Source organism: Lycium ferocissimum, chromosome 10 (assembly GCF_029784015.1).
Source record: "Lycium ferocissimum isolate CSIRO_LF1 chromosome 10, AGI_CSIRO_Lferr_CH_V1, whole genome shotgun sequence".
Taxonomy (NCBI): domain Eukaryota; kingdom Viridiplantae; phylum Streptophyta; class Magnoliopsida; order Solanales; family Solanaceae; genus Lycium; species Lycium ferocissimum.
Window position 1 is genome coordinate 43868667 of NC_081351.1, and position 19470 is coordinate 43888136.

General features: G+C 34.9%; 1 protein-coding gene across 1 annotated transcript; it reads left to right on the forward strand.

Annotated features, from left to right (window-relative positions):
• The first annotated feature begins 8228 nt into the window (after window positions 1-8228).
• On the forward strand, window positions 8229-16766 carry LOC132034000 (probable galacturonosyltransferase 10). Its single transcript, XM_059424205.1, has 2 exons — window positions 8229-8654; window positions 15114-16766. Exons 1-2 carry the CDS (start codon window positions 8502-8504, stop codon window positions 16563-16565), a joined length of 1605 nt encoding a protein of 534 aa, XP_059280188.1. The 5' UTR covers window positions 8229-8501; the 3' UTR covers window positions 16566-16766.
• The last annotated feature ends 2704 nt before the right edge of the window (window positions 16767-19470 follow it).

Consider the following 19470-nt stretch of genomic DNA (forward strand, 5'->3'; position numbering starts at 1 on the left):
TTATAGCAATTTCGGCCAAAGTTAGAGTGTGTTTTGAACACTTTTCCCAATATTGAAGCAACTAAAGATATCTATAAAAAGATCAATATTGAGTATATTCTGAACTAAATTACAACTATTGAAGTATCGAGTCTTTAAATAACAAATAAATTAGTGAGCACGTTAACAAAAGTGATGGAAAAATATATTCTTAAAATGCGAGAAAATTGCATTAAGACTTTTTAGAAAAAGTTTACTGAAAATTTAGATGAGGCAACAATTTCAAGAGAAACTACAAGAATCAAGGAGTATTAAACATTCTAATTAGGTCATTAATAGAAAACAAACGATATATTTTAGTGAAGTTTGTTTATTCACTGGTTATTAAATGGTTGAAAGTATATTAACTAAATATCCCACTTTACACTGATTAAAAATTCCTTCATCCCGATTGCCCACTCTAAATTCAATCTTACTCTTTCTTGCCATGTTGAGTGCATTGATTCATTATTAAGATACAAGAATGTATAAATTATCAAAATCAAGTTAACACTGATTTTATTTGAACTACTGAATTAAATGTGATTTTGATGTAAATGATTACATCTAAAAAGTATTAAAGTGAAATAGGCGATAAAAGAACTACTGAAAAGGGGTTAGATTTGCCCCTGTACTCTCATAAATTCGCTATATTTATCTTTCGTCATACTTTTTTTGATATATTTGTCCTTATCATCCAACTTTAGAGTCATATTTAACCTTGTACTATATTTTTGGGTCATATGTACCTTCCGTCCGTTAAATCTCCTTATAGCCACCTTTCTTCCCTTCTCTTTATTCAGCTAGTTCAAAATAACTATCATACATATACTAACTAGGCAGTTATGGTCCGTGCCAGCACAGGCCCAATGATGGAAGAGTTTAAGATGCCTGTATATATTGTTTTGCCAAAACAACAGTAAGGGTCTGTTCAGTTGATATATCTAGGTAGTCTAAATTCTAGACTCTAGTATCAAGACGGACAACATTATATGAATCACAGTATCCATTCGTGGTTGGCAAACGTTACATTATTTACACCCATGGCTGCATTCTTTATATCACATAGGAGAAAATTGTTTACAGGTTATAGTATTTGCATAGTGGAATCAATGGTGCTTGCTGTCGTAGCCTTCTTCTTAGCAGTCTTTGACAAAAAATACCTATACAATTAAGACGTAATGATGAGTTGTTAGTAGTTATATCTCAAGCAAAGAAGAGAAGAAAGATAGTAGATCCTTCCCAAAGTGCTGGACAACAAATATAAACAGAGAATGTCGCAGGAAGTGATGAAAATGAGGATGTGCACCTTATTGTTGCAATTTCCACCCACGCATGAAAGATATTAACACATCAATCTCTATTAAAGCTAAAACCAAAGCTAAAAAAAAGGAGTACGAAGGGGAGCTGTTAAAGTTGTTGCCGTCACTTTCTTGTTGATTTGATTGGAATCTGACGTATCATCAAGTAAATTGATCTTTCTACTGTTGCTACCTCAAGAGTATACATCAATTTACTATTTAGCCACACTTCAAATGAAGAGTAGTTTCAGATTTTTGTGTGTTTCTCAAAAATAGTTTCTCTCGATTCTACCTTAATTTTTACAACTCAACTCTCAGCTACAGCAGCAGTAATTTGCACCTTATCTTCCTCTTTTCACTTCTTTTTCCTCCTATTCCATGCATTAAACCTGTCAATGCAAAGCTTCTGCAATCTATCATCTAAAAATCTTTGTTTAATGAAATTGTCTGTGGTCCCATTATATGATTTATAGACTGGACATTATTGTACTCTTTGAATAGGGGCAAAGGATTCAGAAAATTACCTATTGAAGCATATACATCATATTTTGAAGGGAATGCAGGTTTGCTTTCTTTTGCTTAAACACACTCAGTTCTGCAAGAATCATCGTGTTCTTTCTTCTTATTTTTCTTCTCCCAGTCACTAAATTTATCAGTAATGCTCAAAAGAATCAAAGTTCTCTTTATCAATCTTTCAAAATTCTAAAGCACAGAAAATTAGCTTTTGTAAGCTTTTTATTCTGTCTCACTATTTACTAATGGTAGCTACTATTTTTAAACATAAAGAAAGAAGTTTGAAAACCTTGAGATAATAGGCTATGCATCTTTCTTTTGCATATGCTGAAGAACTAACACCTTGAACATCCTAATACAGATTCTTTCACTATTTGCTTTTACCCAGTTACTTTTAAAATGCTAAATAAGAAACTTCTGTTTTAGCTCTTGCTCTCTGCATTGCGTTAGTTAAGGTGGGTTTATGCAAGAAATTTCCAGATCGGAATGTAGAAAGACAGAACGAAAAATGTCCGAAAGAAAGCAAAAAGAGAACAAGAAAAATGATACGTGGCTGTTTTAATTAGAGTCCGCAACTTTTTTAACCCAAAAAGTGTCAAAATGCACCAAAATAAGTTTTTCTTCTGGACTAAGCGGGTAGTCACTATATGCTTCTGGACTCACTTCCTTGATCGTCTCCATCCTCGCAAGCCATTTTTTTTATGGGGACTTTAGTTTTAAGTGAGTCCAGAAGCATATACTTGGTTGAAGAAAATCGAAGTTGAAAAATGGACATTACACGCTGATGAAGGCAGAAGATGGGGGATGCTCACAACAAACAACTCGGAGTCATTCAATGGTTTGCTAAAATGCGTCGTGGACTACCCGTTCGCAATGGTAAGAATGACTTTCATGCAAGTTGTGGAGCGGTTTGTGACAAGAACCAAGCAAGCCAGAGCCATATAAGCAGAGGGTGGGAGATGGATGCCAAAACCTTTCAAAATGACGGAGCATCACAGGCAAAAAAGTCAGCTGCACAAGATGACCGAGTATGGCCTGATTGAACGTGTGTATGAAATCACAACGGGTTATTACCATGGTAAGGGAGGAAACATACATACCGTTTATGAGGGCATGAGAACGTGCAGTTGTGGTAAGTAGCAAACATACTACATGTCGTGTTCTCATGACGTCAAGTGTTTCGAGGCAATAGGAAATACAGTAACAAGTTATGTGGCATCGGAATACAGCATCAAAAGTTACGCTAAAGCATATGCCGGCCGCTTCTACCCACTTGGTGATCAAGCTTATTGGTCAGACGAGCCATTTTCAATGGTTGTTAACAAGGAGTATATCCGTAAAATTCGGGTTAACGCACGAACTCGAATTCCCAATCAAATGGATGTTCCGGAGAGGACATACTCTCGAAGGTGTTCGACGTGTAAGCAGTTTGGCTATGATAAGCGTTTGTGTAGCCTACGAGGCTGTGGTGGTGCAAGTACGTCTCGTACTAGAAGAGTCTCCCATACTTGATGTATTGTTTTAAATATTTTGTTATTGTAAATAATGATGTATTATTTGGTTATTGCAATGAATTTTTTTGAACCTCTCGATTTGGATGAATTATTTTTGAATATAATATTTTTGTTTGTACATTTGAAAAAAAGTAATGCCTTGACTAAAAAATAAAACACTTAAAACAAAACCTTATAAAAGAAAAGACTTAAACCTAAAGATAACAAGATTCAAACAAAACTTACTTCGAGGCACTTTACAACCCCTAAAATGATGATCAAAACGTCTAGGTAAACTTCATGTAATGAGCCGACATTATTGTCCACAAAAAAAGATATCAAGTTCTATATAAAATATTAATATTTCAGAGTTTTGAAACATGAATAATCTTGCGTCAAAGTATGAAAAAACGTGAATTTGAGAGCTTTAAAATTGTGTGGAAAAAAATAGGCCTTTGCGCACTAAATTAGTGCGCAAAAGGTACTTCGATCACTTTTTTTTGGGGGGTTATTTTGGTGCCTTTTGACACTTTTTGGGTTAAAAAAGTTGCGGACTCGTTTTAATTGTAGGTTGAAAGGCACGTTTCATGGGGAATTTTGAAAAGATTAAATTTCCCTTAAATGTGAATTTTATTCTTAGATTTTGAAAAGACAAAATTGCCCTTAAGGTTGAATTTTATGCCATTAAGCATACACGTTGCAACCATCTCTTATTTTTGTTTGTATATAGAAATACCAGTTTCCAAGGAAAAGATGAAAGAAATGTCTAGCTGGAGTGCAATATTGAGCATTAACTTCCTTGTATTTTCATTTGTTTTAACATTTTGTTATTTTTGGATAATGGGAGTAGTATATTTGTAATATTTCAAAAAGAATTGTCCTTTGTGCGGCCTTAATAATTGAAATATAGAAATTAATTTCACCATCTTCTTCCTGTCAGAATCTCAATTCAACAATTGCTTCACATTCAAATTAAGATAATATGCTAATGGGCTCTTAACTTGAACATGGACAAGTAAAGCACCTAACTTAGGTGTCCAATCATGAAAACCTTTTTTTCGTATTAGAAAGGGGGAGGCCTTTAACATCACGTGGTAAAACGTCGTATTTGAAGACCTAAAAAGCAATGATGGAGCTAATTAAGCTCGTTACTGTATCGATCTCTGAGTGCATGCAACAATATTTGAAAAAATTCTTCTACCCAAACTAAAGCAGTAGAATTCTGGAGATGATTAAATGGAATCTAGTGGAGTGAATAATTAAATCGTACTAGAATTTCTCTCCAATTCTCTCCTATAGCGAAACCCCTTTCTATGGTTCGCTCTCATAGTTTGTGTGTATGTTTACAAATTTCACGTAGGCGCCTGGTAGGGAAATAAAGGTGGGGAAAAGGGATTTAACTGACGGAGGGTAAATATGGCCCGAAAATAGAGTATAGAGACAAATATGACCCTAAAATTGGATGATAAGGCCAAATATATCAAAAGAAAATAAGGAAGAGCAAATATAACTTATTTGTGAGAGTATAGGGGCAAATCCAACCCTTTTCCGAAGATCTACAATAGTCGATGACAACATGAACCTTCAATGAGACAGTAGGTATGTTTTGTTCTTCATTCAATATAAATGTGAGTTATTATTCTAAAATTCACAAATATTATTTCAAATCATATTTCTACACTCCATTGGATTTATTACTTAAACAATTAACATATATTGTTTGATTAATATAATATTTATACCAAAATGTTCTGCAATATAATTCTAATTAATTTGATTGCATATAGTCAATCATGATATTCCTATTCCACAAACAAATCATCACCATTATATGTCCAACATACGTACGTACCGGGGGCGGAGCTACCCTTGTCCAAGGGGTGTCAAGCGACACCCCTTCGCCGGAAAATTACATTATATAGGCAGGTGAAATTTTGATTTTATAGATATCTATACTAGTTTCAACATCCCTTTACACAAGCTGAAGGCTCAGCGCAGCGATTAAGGGATTGCAAAAGGTCCCTAAGATAGTGTGTTCGAACTTGGGTCGCGATACATTTATAATTTTTGACATCCCTTAATATGAATCCTGACTCTGCCATTGCGTACGTATGTATGTGTGGCCGCATGTCGAAACTAACAAAAAATCTATAAATACGAAAATTTTCGGAATTTCAAAACTCAACGTGCACTATTTAGATCAACATCTTTAAAAAATGAAGTAGAAAAAACTACGTGGTTGAGATTTTAATAGGTGTTTGGCCATGAAAACCAATTATTTTTCACTTTATTTGAAATTTTGAAGTTAGAGTTGTGTTTGGTTATAGTTTTTGCAAAAAATATATAGTTGTTTGAACGTACTAAAAGTGAAAAAAGTGAAAACAGATTTTTGGGTGTTTTTCAAATTCCAAATCCAACTTCAAGTTGCATTTGAAATTTTCATGGCCAAACATTGATTTTTAAATAAAGTGAAAAAGTTTTCCAGGAAAAAGTGAAAAATTCTCATGGCCAGACGGTCCTTAATCTTCCTAATCTTCATCTCATTCTTGTCCTTTAAAGCTTTTAATTTTATATTTTTTTTTTTTTGAAGTAAATTACTTCATATCCCAATTACACTTTAATTTATTTAGGGAAAATACATAAAAACCCCCCAACGTATAGCCAGATTAATTATGACGCACCCAACCTTTGCGGGCGACCTATTACCCCCCAGTCTTAATTTTTCAGTATTTTAGTACCATTTTCGACTGACGTGGCAAAAAAAAAAATTATGGCAAGTGAATTGAAAAAAATGAAATGTTGCAACTCAGATGCTTAAAATTGAGAAAGAAGACATTGAAGACACCTTCTCTGCCTCTCTTCCACATTTCAATTATTAAATGCAATTTATTTTTCTCTTTCTTCTTCTTTCTCCTTTTTCTCTTTCTTCTTCTTTCTCCTCAACCACCGCCGCCGCCGCCATACGCACAGAAGAAGAATATCCGCAGTAAGAAGTTAAAGAATGGTGAGGTACAAAAAATATTAAAAATGGGTTGAAGAAAATGGTTAAAAATATTTTGGTGTTTGATTTGCCTTCAAATGAATGTGTGTGTTAATGGAGGAAGAAAATGGGTTGAATGTGTGTGTGTTAATGGAGGAAGAAAATGAGTTTTAATGGAGAAAGAAAATGGCTTGAAGAAAATGGGTTGAATGTTTCTAGAAAATAAGCTCTTTATGATTGATGATTAAATTGAATGTGTGTGTTAATGGAGGAAGAAAATGGGTTGAATGTGTGTGTGTTAATGGAGGAAGAAAATGAGTTGAAGAAAATGGGTTGAATGTGTGTGTGCTAATGGAGGAAGAAAATGGATTGATGGATTTCTTGAAATGAAGAAGAAGAAGAAGGGTTTAGTTATGAAGAAGAAGAGTCTAGTGATGAAGAAGACAAAATTAATGGTTTAATGGTTAATTAGTGTAAATATAATTAAAAAGAAAAATCAAATGAAAAAAAAGAAGGCAAAGTGGCGTTGACGTACAGTTATTAGCGTGGCACCAATGTGATGAGAGTGTGCAACACTCTCCACCGTGCAACCGAAGCTTCAATTTTTTTTTTTTGCGCGACCAAAAAATGGTACAAAAATACGTAAAAACTAAGACGTGGTAATTGTGTCGCCTCGCAGCGTGCGTCATAATTAATTTAGCTATACGTTGGGGGGTTTTTATGTATTTTCCCATTTATTTAATAGCATCTCGACAAAAAAGAAAGCATGAAAACCTATGAGACATTGGGTGTGTCGCACGCAATTATTTTGTATTAAGTGCATGATCTTTTTAGATTTGGTCGATACAAATTTTTAAAAAATTACTTCAAAATCGTCAAATAAAAGTACATGTTGTTTTTCAGGTTGGTTTGATTTAATTTTTATTTGGTTCATATCTTTTTGTTTTTTCATGAACACCTGCATTTGTTTAACACTAATTTTTGAAAACCTATTGTTAAGTTGGAAGATGGTGTTTCTTTCCAACTTTCATAAAAACACGGAAAAAATTGCAATAAAATTTGTTTGAAAAAAAAATAATAATAAAAAAAATATATATATATAATTTAACACTTCAGTTCAATATCTATCACTCCATTATTCACTATTCATTGACAATCTTACACTCATATTTGTCTTCATTCAATTCTACTTTGAATTGTCATCCAACATTAAATTCAAAAATTAATATTTTTATGAAATTGTGTGATCAAAACTCATACCATGTTTTTTAAAGCGTTTACATTAAATAAAAATTTAATCTCTGTTAATATTATTATCAAAACAAATTCTCTTTTACAAAAATAAAGGTTCGAAATTTGATTTTGCAAAATAATAAAAAAAACAAATGACAATAATTAGTTTGGTTATTACATTGGAGCAAGATTTATCTCGTGTGCATTCGAAGGGTAGCAGCTGCGGTTCTTTTGTCAATAAAAAATGTAAAATTGAAATAAGAGACTATCCATGGCTAATATGCCCGCAAGAGTGGTTCAGTTGGTTGATCTCACATTTCAAAATCCCTGTCAATGATAATAAGGGATTTGCCTTCTGGATCAAACTCGTCGCATGAGCACTCATTAGTGCGGGTTATCTCTCCTATGTGATTTGCGGGTTATCTCTCCTATGTGGTTTGCACGCTATCGATGTGTTTTAGCTTACCCCTCGCGCGCACCTTATAAAGATCGCGAGTGTCCTTGGGATTAAAAAAAAAAAGGGAAAAGGCTCAAATATGCCATCAAAGAATCGGAAATAACTCATTTATGTCATTCATTAATAATTTTGCTCATTTATGCCATTGTTGTTACCAAAATGGCTCGTCCATCAAAATAAATTGTCAAATTCGACCGACAAAACCATACAAGTCTCCATCAAATCTTACAGTTATTTTTACTCTCTTTTTCCTCAATAGAAAATTGGGTAAACCAAAACATAAAAAAAAAAGAACAATTATAGAACTCAATTCCGTTTTCTCATGCAACTTTCTGCACCGTTGTAGATCTGATAACAATCTCCATTACCATCACACTGATAACTCACAATAAAACCCAAATCTCCAATTTCACCCAAATTCTCCAACTTACCACACATATTTTTTTTTGGTTGTGGTAAAATATAGAGTTACTAAAGTTATTTATATTTGAGTAGTCGCCGGAAAAATGAGACGGAGGAACTCTGATTTCCGGCGACCGGTTAGGCGGCGATTCTCCAATGTATTTTGGTTAACTGTGTGTGGATTGGCCATATTGCTTCTCATTATTTTGCTTAGTAGAGAAACTCGTGATTCATCCTCTAGATTGGCCTATACTAAGGTAATAATAAATACTATTCATTCTTACAACTATTATAATTTGCTCTTCTTTTCTGTTTTTAAGCTAAGAAATCCCTTTTTTTTTTTTTTTTGCTTGCTTTGGGTTACTCAATTAGTGCTTGTTAAATAGGCTTGAATATGGACGAACTTAAATGGTTATTGACATTTGTGATCTAGCAGTTTGCAGTAGTGTCATACTAAAAGATTTTTGCAATCAGTTTAATAGCCTGTTTGGCCAAGCTTCTAAAATCAGCTGATGTTGACAAGTGTTTTTGTTAAAAGGTACTTTTTTGGGTGAGAAATAGTTTGTGTTTGGCTAATTAATTTGAAAAACACTTTTGAGCAGCAATTAGTGTTTGGCCGATCTTTTAAGAAGCGTTTCTAAGCTATTTTGCTCGGACTTTTCAAAAATATCAAAATGTGCATGTTTGATTCTCCAAAAGTAGTGCATTTTTGGAGAATCCGATACGGATGCGGCATCCAAAGTGAAGAGTCCGTGCAACTTAGCTTCTAAGTGTATTTTCTCAAAAGTGCTTTTCAATAAAATACTTTTGGGGAAAAGCTACGTCTTTTTAGCTTATGAGAAACAACTTCTGGTACTCCCAAAAAACACTTATTTTCTAAGCATTTTTGGCCTCCCAAAAGTTTGGCCAAACATGCAATTAGAGCTCTCTCAGTTTTCCATTTTGGAGTTCTTGTCAAAATTTACACAGATCCAAGCTCACTAATCTCAGGAACCATTGACTTATTCGAAGAGATGAAGAAGAATTGTAGAGAGAAAATGAGTGAAAATTTACTAAGGGAAGTTTGTGCAATGTGAGCTCAAATTTCATTAATGAACTTTACAAGGCTTATATACTTACACTTGTGTGTGCTGTTCACAAGAATCTATTAACAAACTATTTTCGGTTAACTACTCATTACTTCCTTATAACAAACTACCTATCCATTTAACAATAATTAGTTACCAAACTACAAGCTAACCACAGCCAGAGGCGGATGTAGCATACCGACACCAGGTTCATCTGAACCTAGTACTTTCAACAAAGAGCATAAATTTATACACAAAAATTCATGAAAATTGCAACAACTAGTGATATGAACCCATAACTTTAAAGATATAATGTGCAATGCTAAGAACCTTAAAATGTTGAACTCTCAAAACTTAAATTTTGGATCTGCCTCTGACCACAGCAACCCAACCAAAGTTAAGTCGCACCTTTCTCAATAGTTCTCAACATTATCTTTTACATCCTAACTTAGATGGATTTTGATTTGTTATCCAAATGTTAGCTTTTTGTTTCAATATTATCTCTTAGGTGGGCATAAAACCAATTCACGGAATTTAGTTAATATATTGTACAGTCGTTATGTGTAATTGTCACTGCATTTCTTGTTTAATAATGGTCATTTAGGCTTGAGAGTTGGCTATATAGAAACTAAGGCGGCATACTGATCTATTGAAACAAAAAGGAAAAGCTGTAAATTTGTGGAACTTTCTATGAAAAATGAAATTATCTCTATATCCAAAAGCAGTTTATGCCTGGTTGAGTTATTATTATCTGTTAATAAGTTTAAAGTACTATGAAGCTTTTCTTTCCTCCAAGATAAATTCCAACTGAATTTGAAGTAATTGTTTCTTGTCGAAGAATACCTAATTCTTTGAGGATACGTATCAAACCTAGAACCTCTTTGGTAATGCCCCCACCTTCCCTGGTCCTTTACTACTGGTATTTTAGTGCCTGACAACAAACTACTAGCGGATAATCCTAGTCAACTTCTTTTTCCTATTACTTAGCGATATTATTGCTAGGAAAAAGTGTCAAGAAGTACATTTGCTGTACAAACGTCACAAGTTCATCACTTGCATTGAGTAATCAGAAGAGACTGTGACTACGCTTAGCATTTCTGGACGGGTCTATAGCTGAGTTTGTGAAACAATTTGATGTTTTTTGGTTACCATGAGCATTAGGTATTGATTTTGGCAAAAAACTTTAAAGCTAAAAGAAATCATGGTGGGATTTAAATAGTGCGTGAAAATATCTGGGCTACTTTGAGGCCTAGAACTGACATCTTTATCTTTCTGGAATAGGCTATCAAGATGAACATTTGTGCTACCAATGGATAAAGCAAATTTGGTCAAAGGAAAGAAAGAAAAAGAGAGGATTTAAGACGTGAGGGTACCGTAAAGGTCTGTCAAATTGATGCCCTTAGCCTCAACTAAATCTGCTTCAAAGATGAGTAAGGTAGCAAATAGAAAAGGAAAATTAAACATCCTAGTCTAAGACATTGAAGAATATAGTAGTCCCGTCGTCCCAAATTTAAGCTTTCGGGAACATTGAGATGTCCAAACTTGGTGGCTAGTGCCTAAACTGAACATTTCATAGTACACTTCTCCATGCCTTCCGGAAGAATTAAATGAAACCAAGAGTTATCCGATTGTATATAGTTAATTGTGGCTTCAACACTTTTTTAGTTTAGCATTAAACAATGCAGTACAATTTGATTATTGTTCGAGTAGTTCCTTTGTCAAGCTGTGACATCAACGACAAAGTACAAAGTGGCTCGATCTGAGAAGCCTCTTAATAAAAGCCTAAAAATTCCTCGTGGACGTTGAACAAAGTTAGCAGAATACTCAATACTGAGTATGTATAAAGAAAATAGATTCCAAATAAGTTATGCTTGGAGTTGAGGAATTTAAGAATGATACAGGGGTCCACGTTAGTATACTTTGTTCGATTAATAGGTGAAGGACATAAAAAGAAAAAAACATGCAAGGCATATCAAAACTAGCTACCTGTCTTCCTGGTAGTCTCTCTGTAATTTGATAATCTTATTAAATGTCTCAAAGGAACCAAGAATGCAGAGTTCCCATTTTTGATAATTAAGAAAGCAGAGTGGAAGGTCATCATTTCTTTATCTTTTTGGTGTAAAGAGCAATGTATAGAAGAGGAAGTTCAGTTAGTGGACTTTATAGGCTTATTGTAATTAATTTTTTTGAAACTGGTAACTTTGTATTCCTCAGCATTAAGGGTATGCTGGCCACCTCCAAAAATTTACACTCTACTGAAAGAGAAATACGTACAGTAATCCTAAAAAGTCCACTAGCTGAACTTCCTCTTCTACATATTGTTCTTTACACCAAAAACTTAATGAAGAAATGACCTTCCATTGGATCTTCTGCAATGAACTTTCTCTGCCTTTAAAAATTTTGTCATTTCTTTCCTTCCAAATGTTCCACCAGATGCAGGCAGGAACTGTTTTCCACAAAATCTTCTGACTCTTGCTCCCTCCCCTTCTTATCCAACAGCTTAGAAGGTTTGCAGTGTGTTCAGGCATAGTCCAGTTCACCTTAGCCAAGTTAATGAACAATGCCCAGACTTGTGCCGTAATTAATTTTTAGTTAGTGTAAATTTTTGGAGGTGGCCAGCCTGCCCTTAATGCTGAGGAATACAAAGTTACTAGTTTCAAAAAAAAAAAAAGAAAAAAGAAAAAGAATGCAAAGTTGCATGGTACATATATTAGTTTTGACAGGCAACTAGTGTAAAATAATAAAACAATAGTTCCTAGTTTAGAACATAGCTAACTGAGAAAAAGTTCTTACAATAAATCGAATAATTAGAAATATTGCTTCTAGAGGTGGTCTAGATAAAATGGAGAGGTCTCTGTTTTCTGTTGATAATAATGTGGTACGAAGAGTTTCTATCTTAGAAAACACTCTGTTGTTACACAATACAGACCACAAATTTTCCGTCCGGTAGTTCTGAAAATTTTCCCCAACTTTATTCTGGAGCGTTAAATATGGAAAGAAGGCAGGAAGACTCCTGGTGGTTCAGCTCAACTGGACTTAACTCAGGTTTTCCCCAAGCAAAAATCTGTTTTCAAAAAAAAAAAAAAAAAACAACAACAACGACAACAAGAAGATTCGCATTTTACGTCATTATCAGAGGCGGACCCGTGATTTAAAGACCACAGGTGCACCATTACATTTAATGTAGAATCTGTCACTGGTTCTTTAAAATAAGGGTTATTCGGTCGGTTGGTCGGTTCAAGATTAGTTTTGGATTGGGGTAATAGGTATTTGATTTAAAAAAACCAACTGATTAACAGACCGAAGTTATTTCAGATCATTAAGTTTTTTTCTCTCCATTTGATTCTATTGAATAAAGCATAAAAGTAGAAAAATATCAACAAAAAAGTGTGCCTATCAACTAGATAAGTTGGTGAAAAACCGTAGCTCAATTTTGATAGACTTTTCTTAGATTAATTTGCCTTTATAATATTTTCATTTTTATGCATAATTTCTATATGTATTATATTATATTTCAGAAATACTAAATTTAAAACATCCAAAGGCGAATTTAGCAAGCCGTCACAATTTTGGAGTCAATCAAATCGGAAAGAAAATAAGTACTCATTAACTAATTAAAATCACAAAGAACTATGAACTGATTCAACTGAATTCATCAGCTATCATTCTAGTTAGGTGAAGATGTGCGGTTCAATTGTTACCCTAAGTAATACATCAGACCTAACTCGAAGTAATAGATCATTACCTAACTCGTCCTACTTAAAAAAAAATTCATTCTATACTAGGGCAAAAGGAGAGTTGGTAGTATAGAAGAATGAAATAACAAAGGTAAAGAAAATTAAAAAGAAAAACAAAGGCTTAAGGGGGCAAAAAAATAAAAGGAAAAGGCTGGTGCATTAAAACCAGCCAAAAATAAAATAAAATAGAAGACCACATGTAAAGAAAAGAAAATGAAAAAAGAACACTGAAGTGGGGAGATAGGAGACTAGCGTCGAAATCTACTCGAAGTAAAATTAATTGCATTGAGGGAGATTTGAACCTTTGGTTACAAACACAAGGACTTGCAAAAAGCCCTCTCAACCAGTGCACCAAAACATATTTTGCACTTGCAGGTGCCTCTGTCTTTATATGTCTATTTCCTGTAGATATTACATGTATATACCATTTTTTTTTCTCGAAGTCTACGGTGGCACCCTCACTGGACAATATAGGCCCCCTCTGGTCATTATGCCACTTCATGCTTGCCAATGATAAGTTTTATAGTGCGGGAGAAAAATAAAAGCAAAATGTATGTTGACATCACGTGGAAATCTTTTTGGAATTTATTGATTCTGTGGCGACTGTTTTCGCGAAAATCTTTCTGTTCCAGTCAATTTTGGTACTTCTTATTTTCTCTTATTTTCCTACAAGCATTTCATTCGACCATTGATATTTCCATTTAGTGCTTTTCAGTTGCCCAATGTTCTTTGCTGCATGGTTTCCACATCATAATGCATCTGCTTAACTGAAGTCTGACTGTAAAAGGAAAAAAAGCTGTTGGTGATGCTAGAAACTCAAATACGTTCCCGACAAATGCTTAGCGTTTTTAAATACGAATAATGTACTACACCAAAATCCTATGGAGCTTTAAGTAAAAAGGGCAACTAAAAGAGCGCTTTAGTGAAGAAAGACACAAATTAAGGGGAAAAAAGGAGAGCTTTGTATGAAATACAAGAAAAAACAAGTATAACAAAAACAACAATTATATACCATGGGAGTGAAAAATTACAAAACTTGAAATGTATGAAGTAGAAGTCATGTCAATGATGCCCTTATCAACCCCCCCCCCCCCCACCCAAAAAAAAAAAAAGCAAAAAAAAACCATTTAAAATTCTGTTTCCAGAACAAAAAGTGCAATTTTAAGTTTTTAATTCAAAATTAGTGCTTAGTTTTCCTATACATTTCTAATTCCTATACTTAGTGACTAATGTATGTATTTAATATGACATTTATATAGCAATTAATACGACACTTTGCCAGGTGTATGCATTGTTTAGTGCCGCTTTATTTAGGACAAGCCCATGATCAATAAGACACATATTAATGCTTCGGTTCCTGCATTGAAACACCATGTGACAACGGGAATTGCCCGAAATGCACCTAGCTTTAGGGCTTAAATGCTCCTCAAGCTAGCGCAACAACACTATTAAGGCTTATGCGGTTTCTGAGAATCTATCTGTCTGCTCATTTGAAAAGGAAAAGAATTATGGAAATTGATGAATGAGAAATCAAAAGTTAAGTGACATTTAGAGTTTAGTGATGATTCCAAATTTCTAATACTGATGAGAGAATACATTCTACGGTGTTTCCCCCTATTTGAATCATACCATGCTGTTAACTTGTGTATAGTGGTACCTTTGATTAAAGCAATAGGAATTGGGCATTCAATTCTTTATTTATCTACCCAGGAAACTACATATGTTTGGAGGAAGAATTTATTAACTCATTAGCTGATTAGCTGACGCTTGTTACAATAAAGATTTCATTTCAAGGGTGCCTTCATGTTGGCATTCTCAATTTGAAGTTGCAGTCTGTTTTTCCCTTTGTCTGACAGTCTCTTGTAAGCTTATGGATAAATCTGAACCTGTACTCTCTCGTGTTTCTTTGCAGAGACCATATAGACATGACAGAATTGCGGATGGTCTCAACATCACTGAAGAAATGCTGAGGCCTGAATCGGTGGCAAGGCAAATTAATGATCAGATTTCTCTTGCAAAGGCAATTCTTGTAATTGCAAAAGAAAGCAACAACCTTCAATTTGCATGGGAACTAAGTGCTCAAATCCGCAACTCACAGATGCTTCTTTCTAATGCTGCTTCCAGAAGAAATCCCTTGACAAACAGAGAATCAGAAAGTGCAATTCGAGATATGGCACTTCTGCTCTACCAAGCACAGCAACTTCACTATGACAGTGCAACCATGTTTATGAGACTGAAAGCTAAAATCCAAAGCCTTGAAGAACAGACGAATTCCTTCAGCGAGAAGAGTTCAAAATATGGACAAATAGCTGCTGAAGAAGTCCCTAAAAGTCTGTACTGCCTTGGTGTCCGGTTAACAGCTGAATGGTTCAGAAGTTCCAATTTGCAGAGAAAACCCAAGGAAGAAAAGCAAGCAGCTGCCAAACTTGTGGACACCGGTTTGTATCATTTCTGTGTATTCTCAGACAACATCCTTGCAACTTCAGTTGTGGTGAATTCAACAGCTATGCATTCCAAGAATCCTGATATGGTGGTCTTCCACCTCGTAACGGACGAGGTGAACTATGCTGCAATGAAGGCATGGTTCACCATGAACAGTTTCCGAGGAGTGACTGTTGATGTACAAAAGATTGAAGACTTTAGTTGGTTAAATGCTTCGTATGTACCTGTTCTCAAACAACTTCAAGATTCTGACACCCAGAACTACTACTTTTCTGGCAACCATGAGAACAGCCGAACTCCAATCAAGTTCAGAAACCCTAAATATCTATCGATGCTTAACCATCTGAGATTCTATATCCCAGAAGTTTTTCCTGCACTTAAGAAGGTTGTATTTCTTGATGATGATGTTGTAGTGCAGAAGGATCTTTCAGGCCTATTCTCCACAGACTTGAATGGCAATGTAAATGGTGCAGTAGAGACTTGTATGGAGACATTCCACAGATATCACAAGTACCTAAATTATTCTCACCCACTTATACGTCAACATTTTGATCCTGATGCATGTGGGTGGGCCTTCGGGATGAATGTTTTCGATTTGGTTGAGTGGCGAAAAAGGAATGTTACTGGAATATATCATTACTGGCAAGAAAAGAACGTGGACCGCACTTTGTGGAAGCTTGGCACTTTACCACCTGGACTGCTGACCTTCTATGGATTGACAGAGGCTTTGAATCCTTCATGGCATGTCTTAGGTTTTGGTTACACGAATGTCGATCCCAAATTGATAGAAAAGGGAGCTGTGCTGCACTTTAATGGTAACTCAAAACCCTGGTTGAAGATTGGTATTGAGAAGTACAAGCCGCTCTGGGACAAATATGTTGATTATGGTCATCCTTTATTACAACAATGCAATTTTCACTAAGTTGGCTTGATTAATTTTATCATAGTTCTGACAGAGGTGGTAAGTTTATCATTCTGGAAATCTGTTAGAGGTTCTGTGAGATTAAGAAGGTTTAACTATTGTTATCTCTGTGCTTATTCCAATTTGTTGTATAGGTTTGCAACAAACATCAAGGCATCAGTATTCTATTAGCCAGAATGGATAAAGTTTCATGTTGTATGATTCCTGTTGGCAAGATTTGTCAAGATGTAATATCTTTTCTAATCCTCTTCCTCCCTCCCCCCTCTTCACCAACTAATAGGAAAAACGAGAAGATGTTATAAAATAAAGCTAAAAGAGTCACAATATTAATGGATGAAAACCATAGAAATAGAATGACAAAAGAGGAGAGATTTTTACTATTCTTCCAAGATGTATTACAAGTGTCTTTCATATGAAAACTTATGCCTCTATTTATAGTGATACATATGCATTCAATATATGAGAAAATGGAGGAACCATTAAGATGGTGGATGAGCCATTAAGATGGTGGAGGAAAATGGAGGAACCATTAAGATGGTGGAGGAGAAGTATTATATTTGTGTATTGGACATCCATAATATATTTCATAACACTCCCCCTTGGATGTCCATAGATGATGTGCATCGTTAAAAACCTTATTGAGAAAACCACGTGGGAAAAAGCCTCGATGAAGGAAAAAGAGTACACATATCTAGTAATACGCTTTGAGAGTTGCCTTCATTAAAAACCTTACCAAGAAAACCCAATGGGACAAAACTTGGTTAAGGAAAAAAGTACAACGCGTATTTCACTCCCCGACGAAGACTAAGATTCGGATGTCGGAGTCTTCGCATTCCAATCTTGAATATCATCTTCTCGAAGTTGAAGTTGGCAAAGATTTGGTGAACAAATCTGCAGGATTGTCACTTGAACGGATTTGTTGCACATCAATATCACCATTCTTCTGGAGATCATGTGTGAAAAATAACTTTGGTGAAGTGTGCTTCGGTCTATCTCCTTTTATAAATCCTCCTTTAATTGAGCTATGCATGCGGCATTATCTTCATATAATACTGTGGGTATTTTTGTATCACACTTCAAGCCACATCTTTCTCTGATGAAATGTATCACTGATCTCAACCACACACATTCTCTACTTGCTTCATGAATAACTATTATCTCAGCATGATTAGAAGAAGTAGCAACAATGGACTGCTCTGTGGATCACCGTGGATATAGCGCAAGACCTCCGCATGTAAACGAGATAGCTGTTTGAGATCGAGCTTTATGTGGATCGGATAAATAACACGCATCTGCGCATAACCAACAAGATCTCGTACTACCTTTGTTAGTATAAAACGAGACCCGTATCGCTAGTTCCCTTCAGATATCGCAATATATGCTTAACTCCGTTCCAATGTCTTCGTGTAGGAGAAGAGTTATATCTTGCCAGCAAATTAACAGAGAATGCTATGTCAGGTCTTGTAGCGTTAGCAAGATACATAAGTGCACCAATTGCACTAAGATATGGTACTTCAGGACCAAGAAGCTCTTCATTTTCTTCTTGAGGTTGGAACGGATCTTTACTCACTTCAAGTGAGCGAATCAACCATTGGAGTACTTAAAGGATGCGCATTGTCCATGTAAAATCGTTTTAAAACCTTTTCTATATAAGCGATTGATGGATAAGATCCCGTATGTCAAATGTTCAATCCGCAAATCAAGACAAAGTTTTGTTTTTCCCCGATCTTTCATCTCAAATTCTTTCTTTAAATATTCAATTGCCTTTTGGAGCTTTCTTACGGGTTCCCGATTAGGTTTATGTCATCAACATAAACAGCAATTATAACGAACTCTGATTTTATTTTCTTAATAAAAACACATGGACAAATGGCATCATTTGTATATCCTTCATTTATCAAGTACTCACTTAAGCGATTATACCACATGCGCCCCGATTGTTTTAAACCATATAATGATCTTTGTAATCGATTGAATACATTTCGAGACTTTAAACCAAATGCTTCGGGCATTTTATATCCTTCGAGAATTTTCATCTAAATTTCATCAAGTAAGCCACATAGGTGCATGTAAAGATCCATCGGTATAAATAATGTGACATTTTCGATGTTTGAATTTCTGTCCAATAAACATTACGTTTACCAAGATGCATCATTTACTTGGTAATTATTTCTACGTCGGATGCTTTAAGAAACGTAGAACTCGAATCCTCATAATTTTATACAATATTGCGCGCCATATTGTATCAAAGATATTGTCGACAAGATATCATTTTGTATCGGTTCGCAATTCGACATAACTTACTGAGATCTCATCACTTCATTATTTTCAGGTACCTGAACCTCTCATAAGGTTTATGAAGTGTTATGTCGTAGCTCTTCAAGAGCACTTTGCCTCCTTATTATGATCATTTGCTCCTTCCTTTTTCAAGGATTATTATATTTGGAACCGATTGGTCTACCATACCATACGCATGTTATAGACTCGTCCTTCGGGGACATTAGAAGCATTTTGCGGATGAAATATGAAATAGTTGGGTCGGCAAATGCTTCCGACATTTGACTTGAATTATCCGAGGATCATACCGATGATAATTCACAACATATTTCTTAGTCGCTTTATTCTCTCCCCCTTATTTTAGTGACATATGTCCCCATTTTCTTTGGAAAATCCATATCCGTGTGCATCATGGTATATCCATTAATCATATACCGCACATCAAATGCTAAAAGATGTAAATATCTAGTTCCTGACCCTGAACCAAATATGAGGGGAGAATTTATCAAAATTTATTGATCTGAAGCATACAAGTGTTGTTGTATGCAATATATCATATCTCAGACCAACATACGAAACTCGTTCTCATAAGCAATGGTTTAGTCAGATTATGGAGGCATCTAGTGCC

Excerpts from the sequence above, each read along its gene's own strand:
- LOC132034000 (XM_059424205.1), top strand. The coding sequence starts at position 8,502 with ATGAGACGGAGGAACTCTGATTTCCGGCGACCGGTTAGGCGGCGATTC. Across the intron at positions 8,655-15,113 it reads CTAGATTGGCCTATACTAAG|AGACCATATAGACATGACAG; the intron begins GTAATAATAAAT and ends GTTTCTTTGCAG.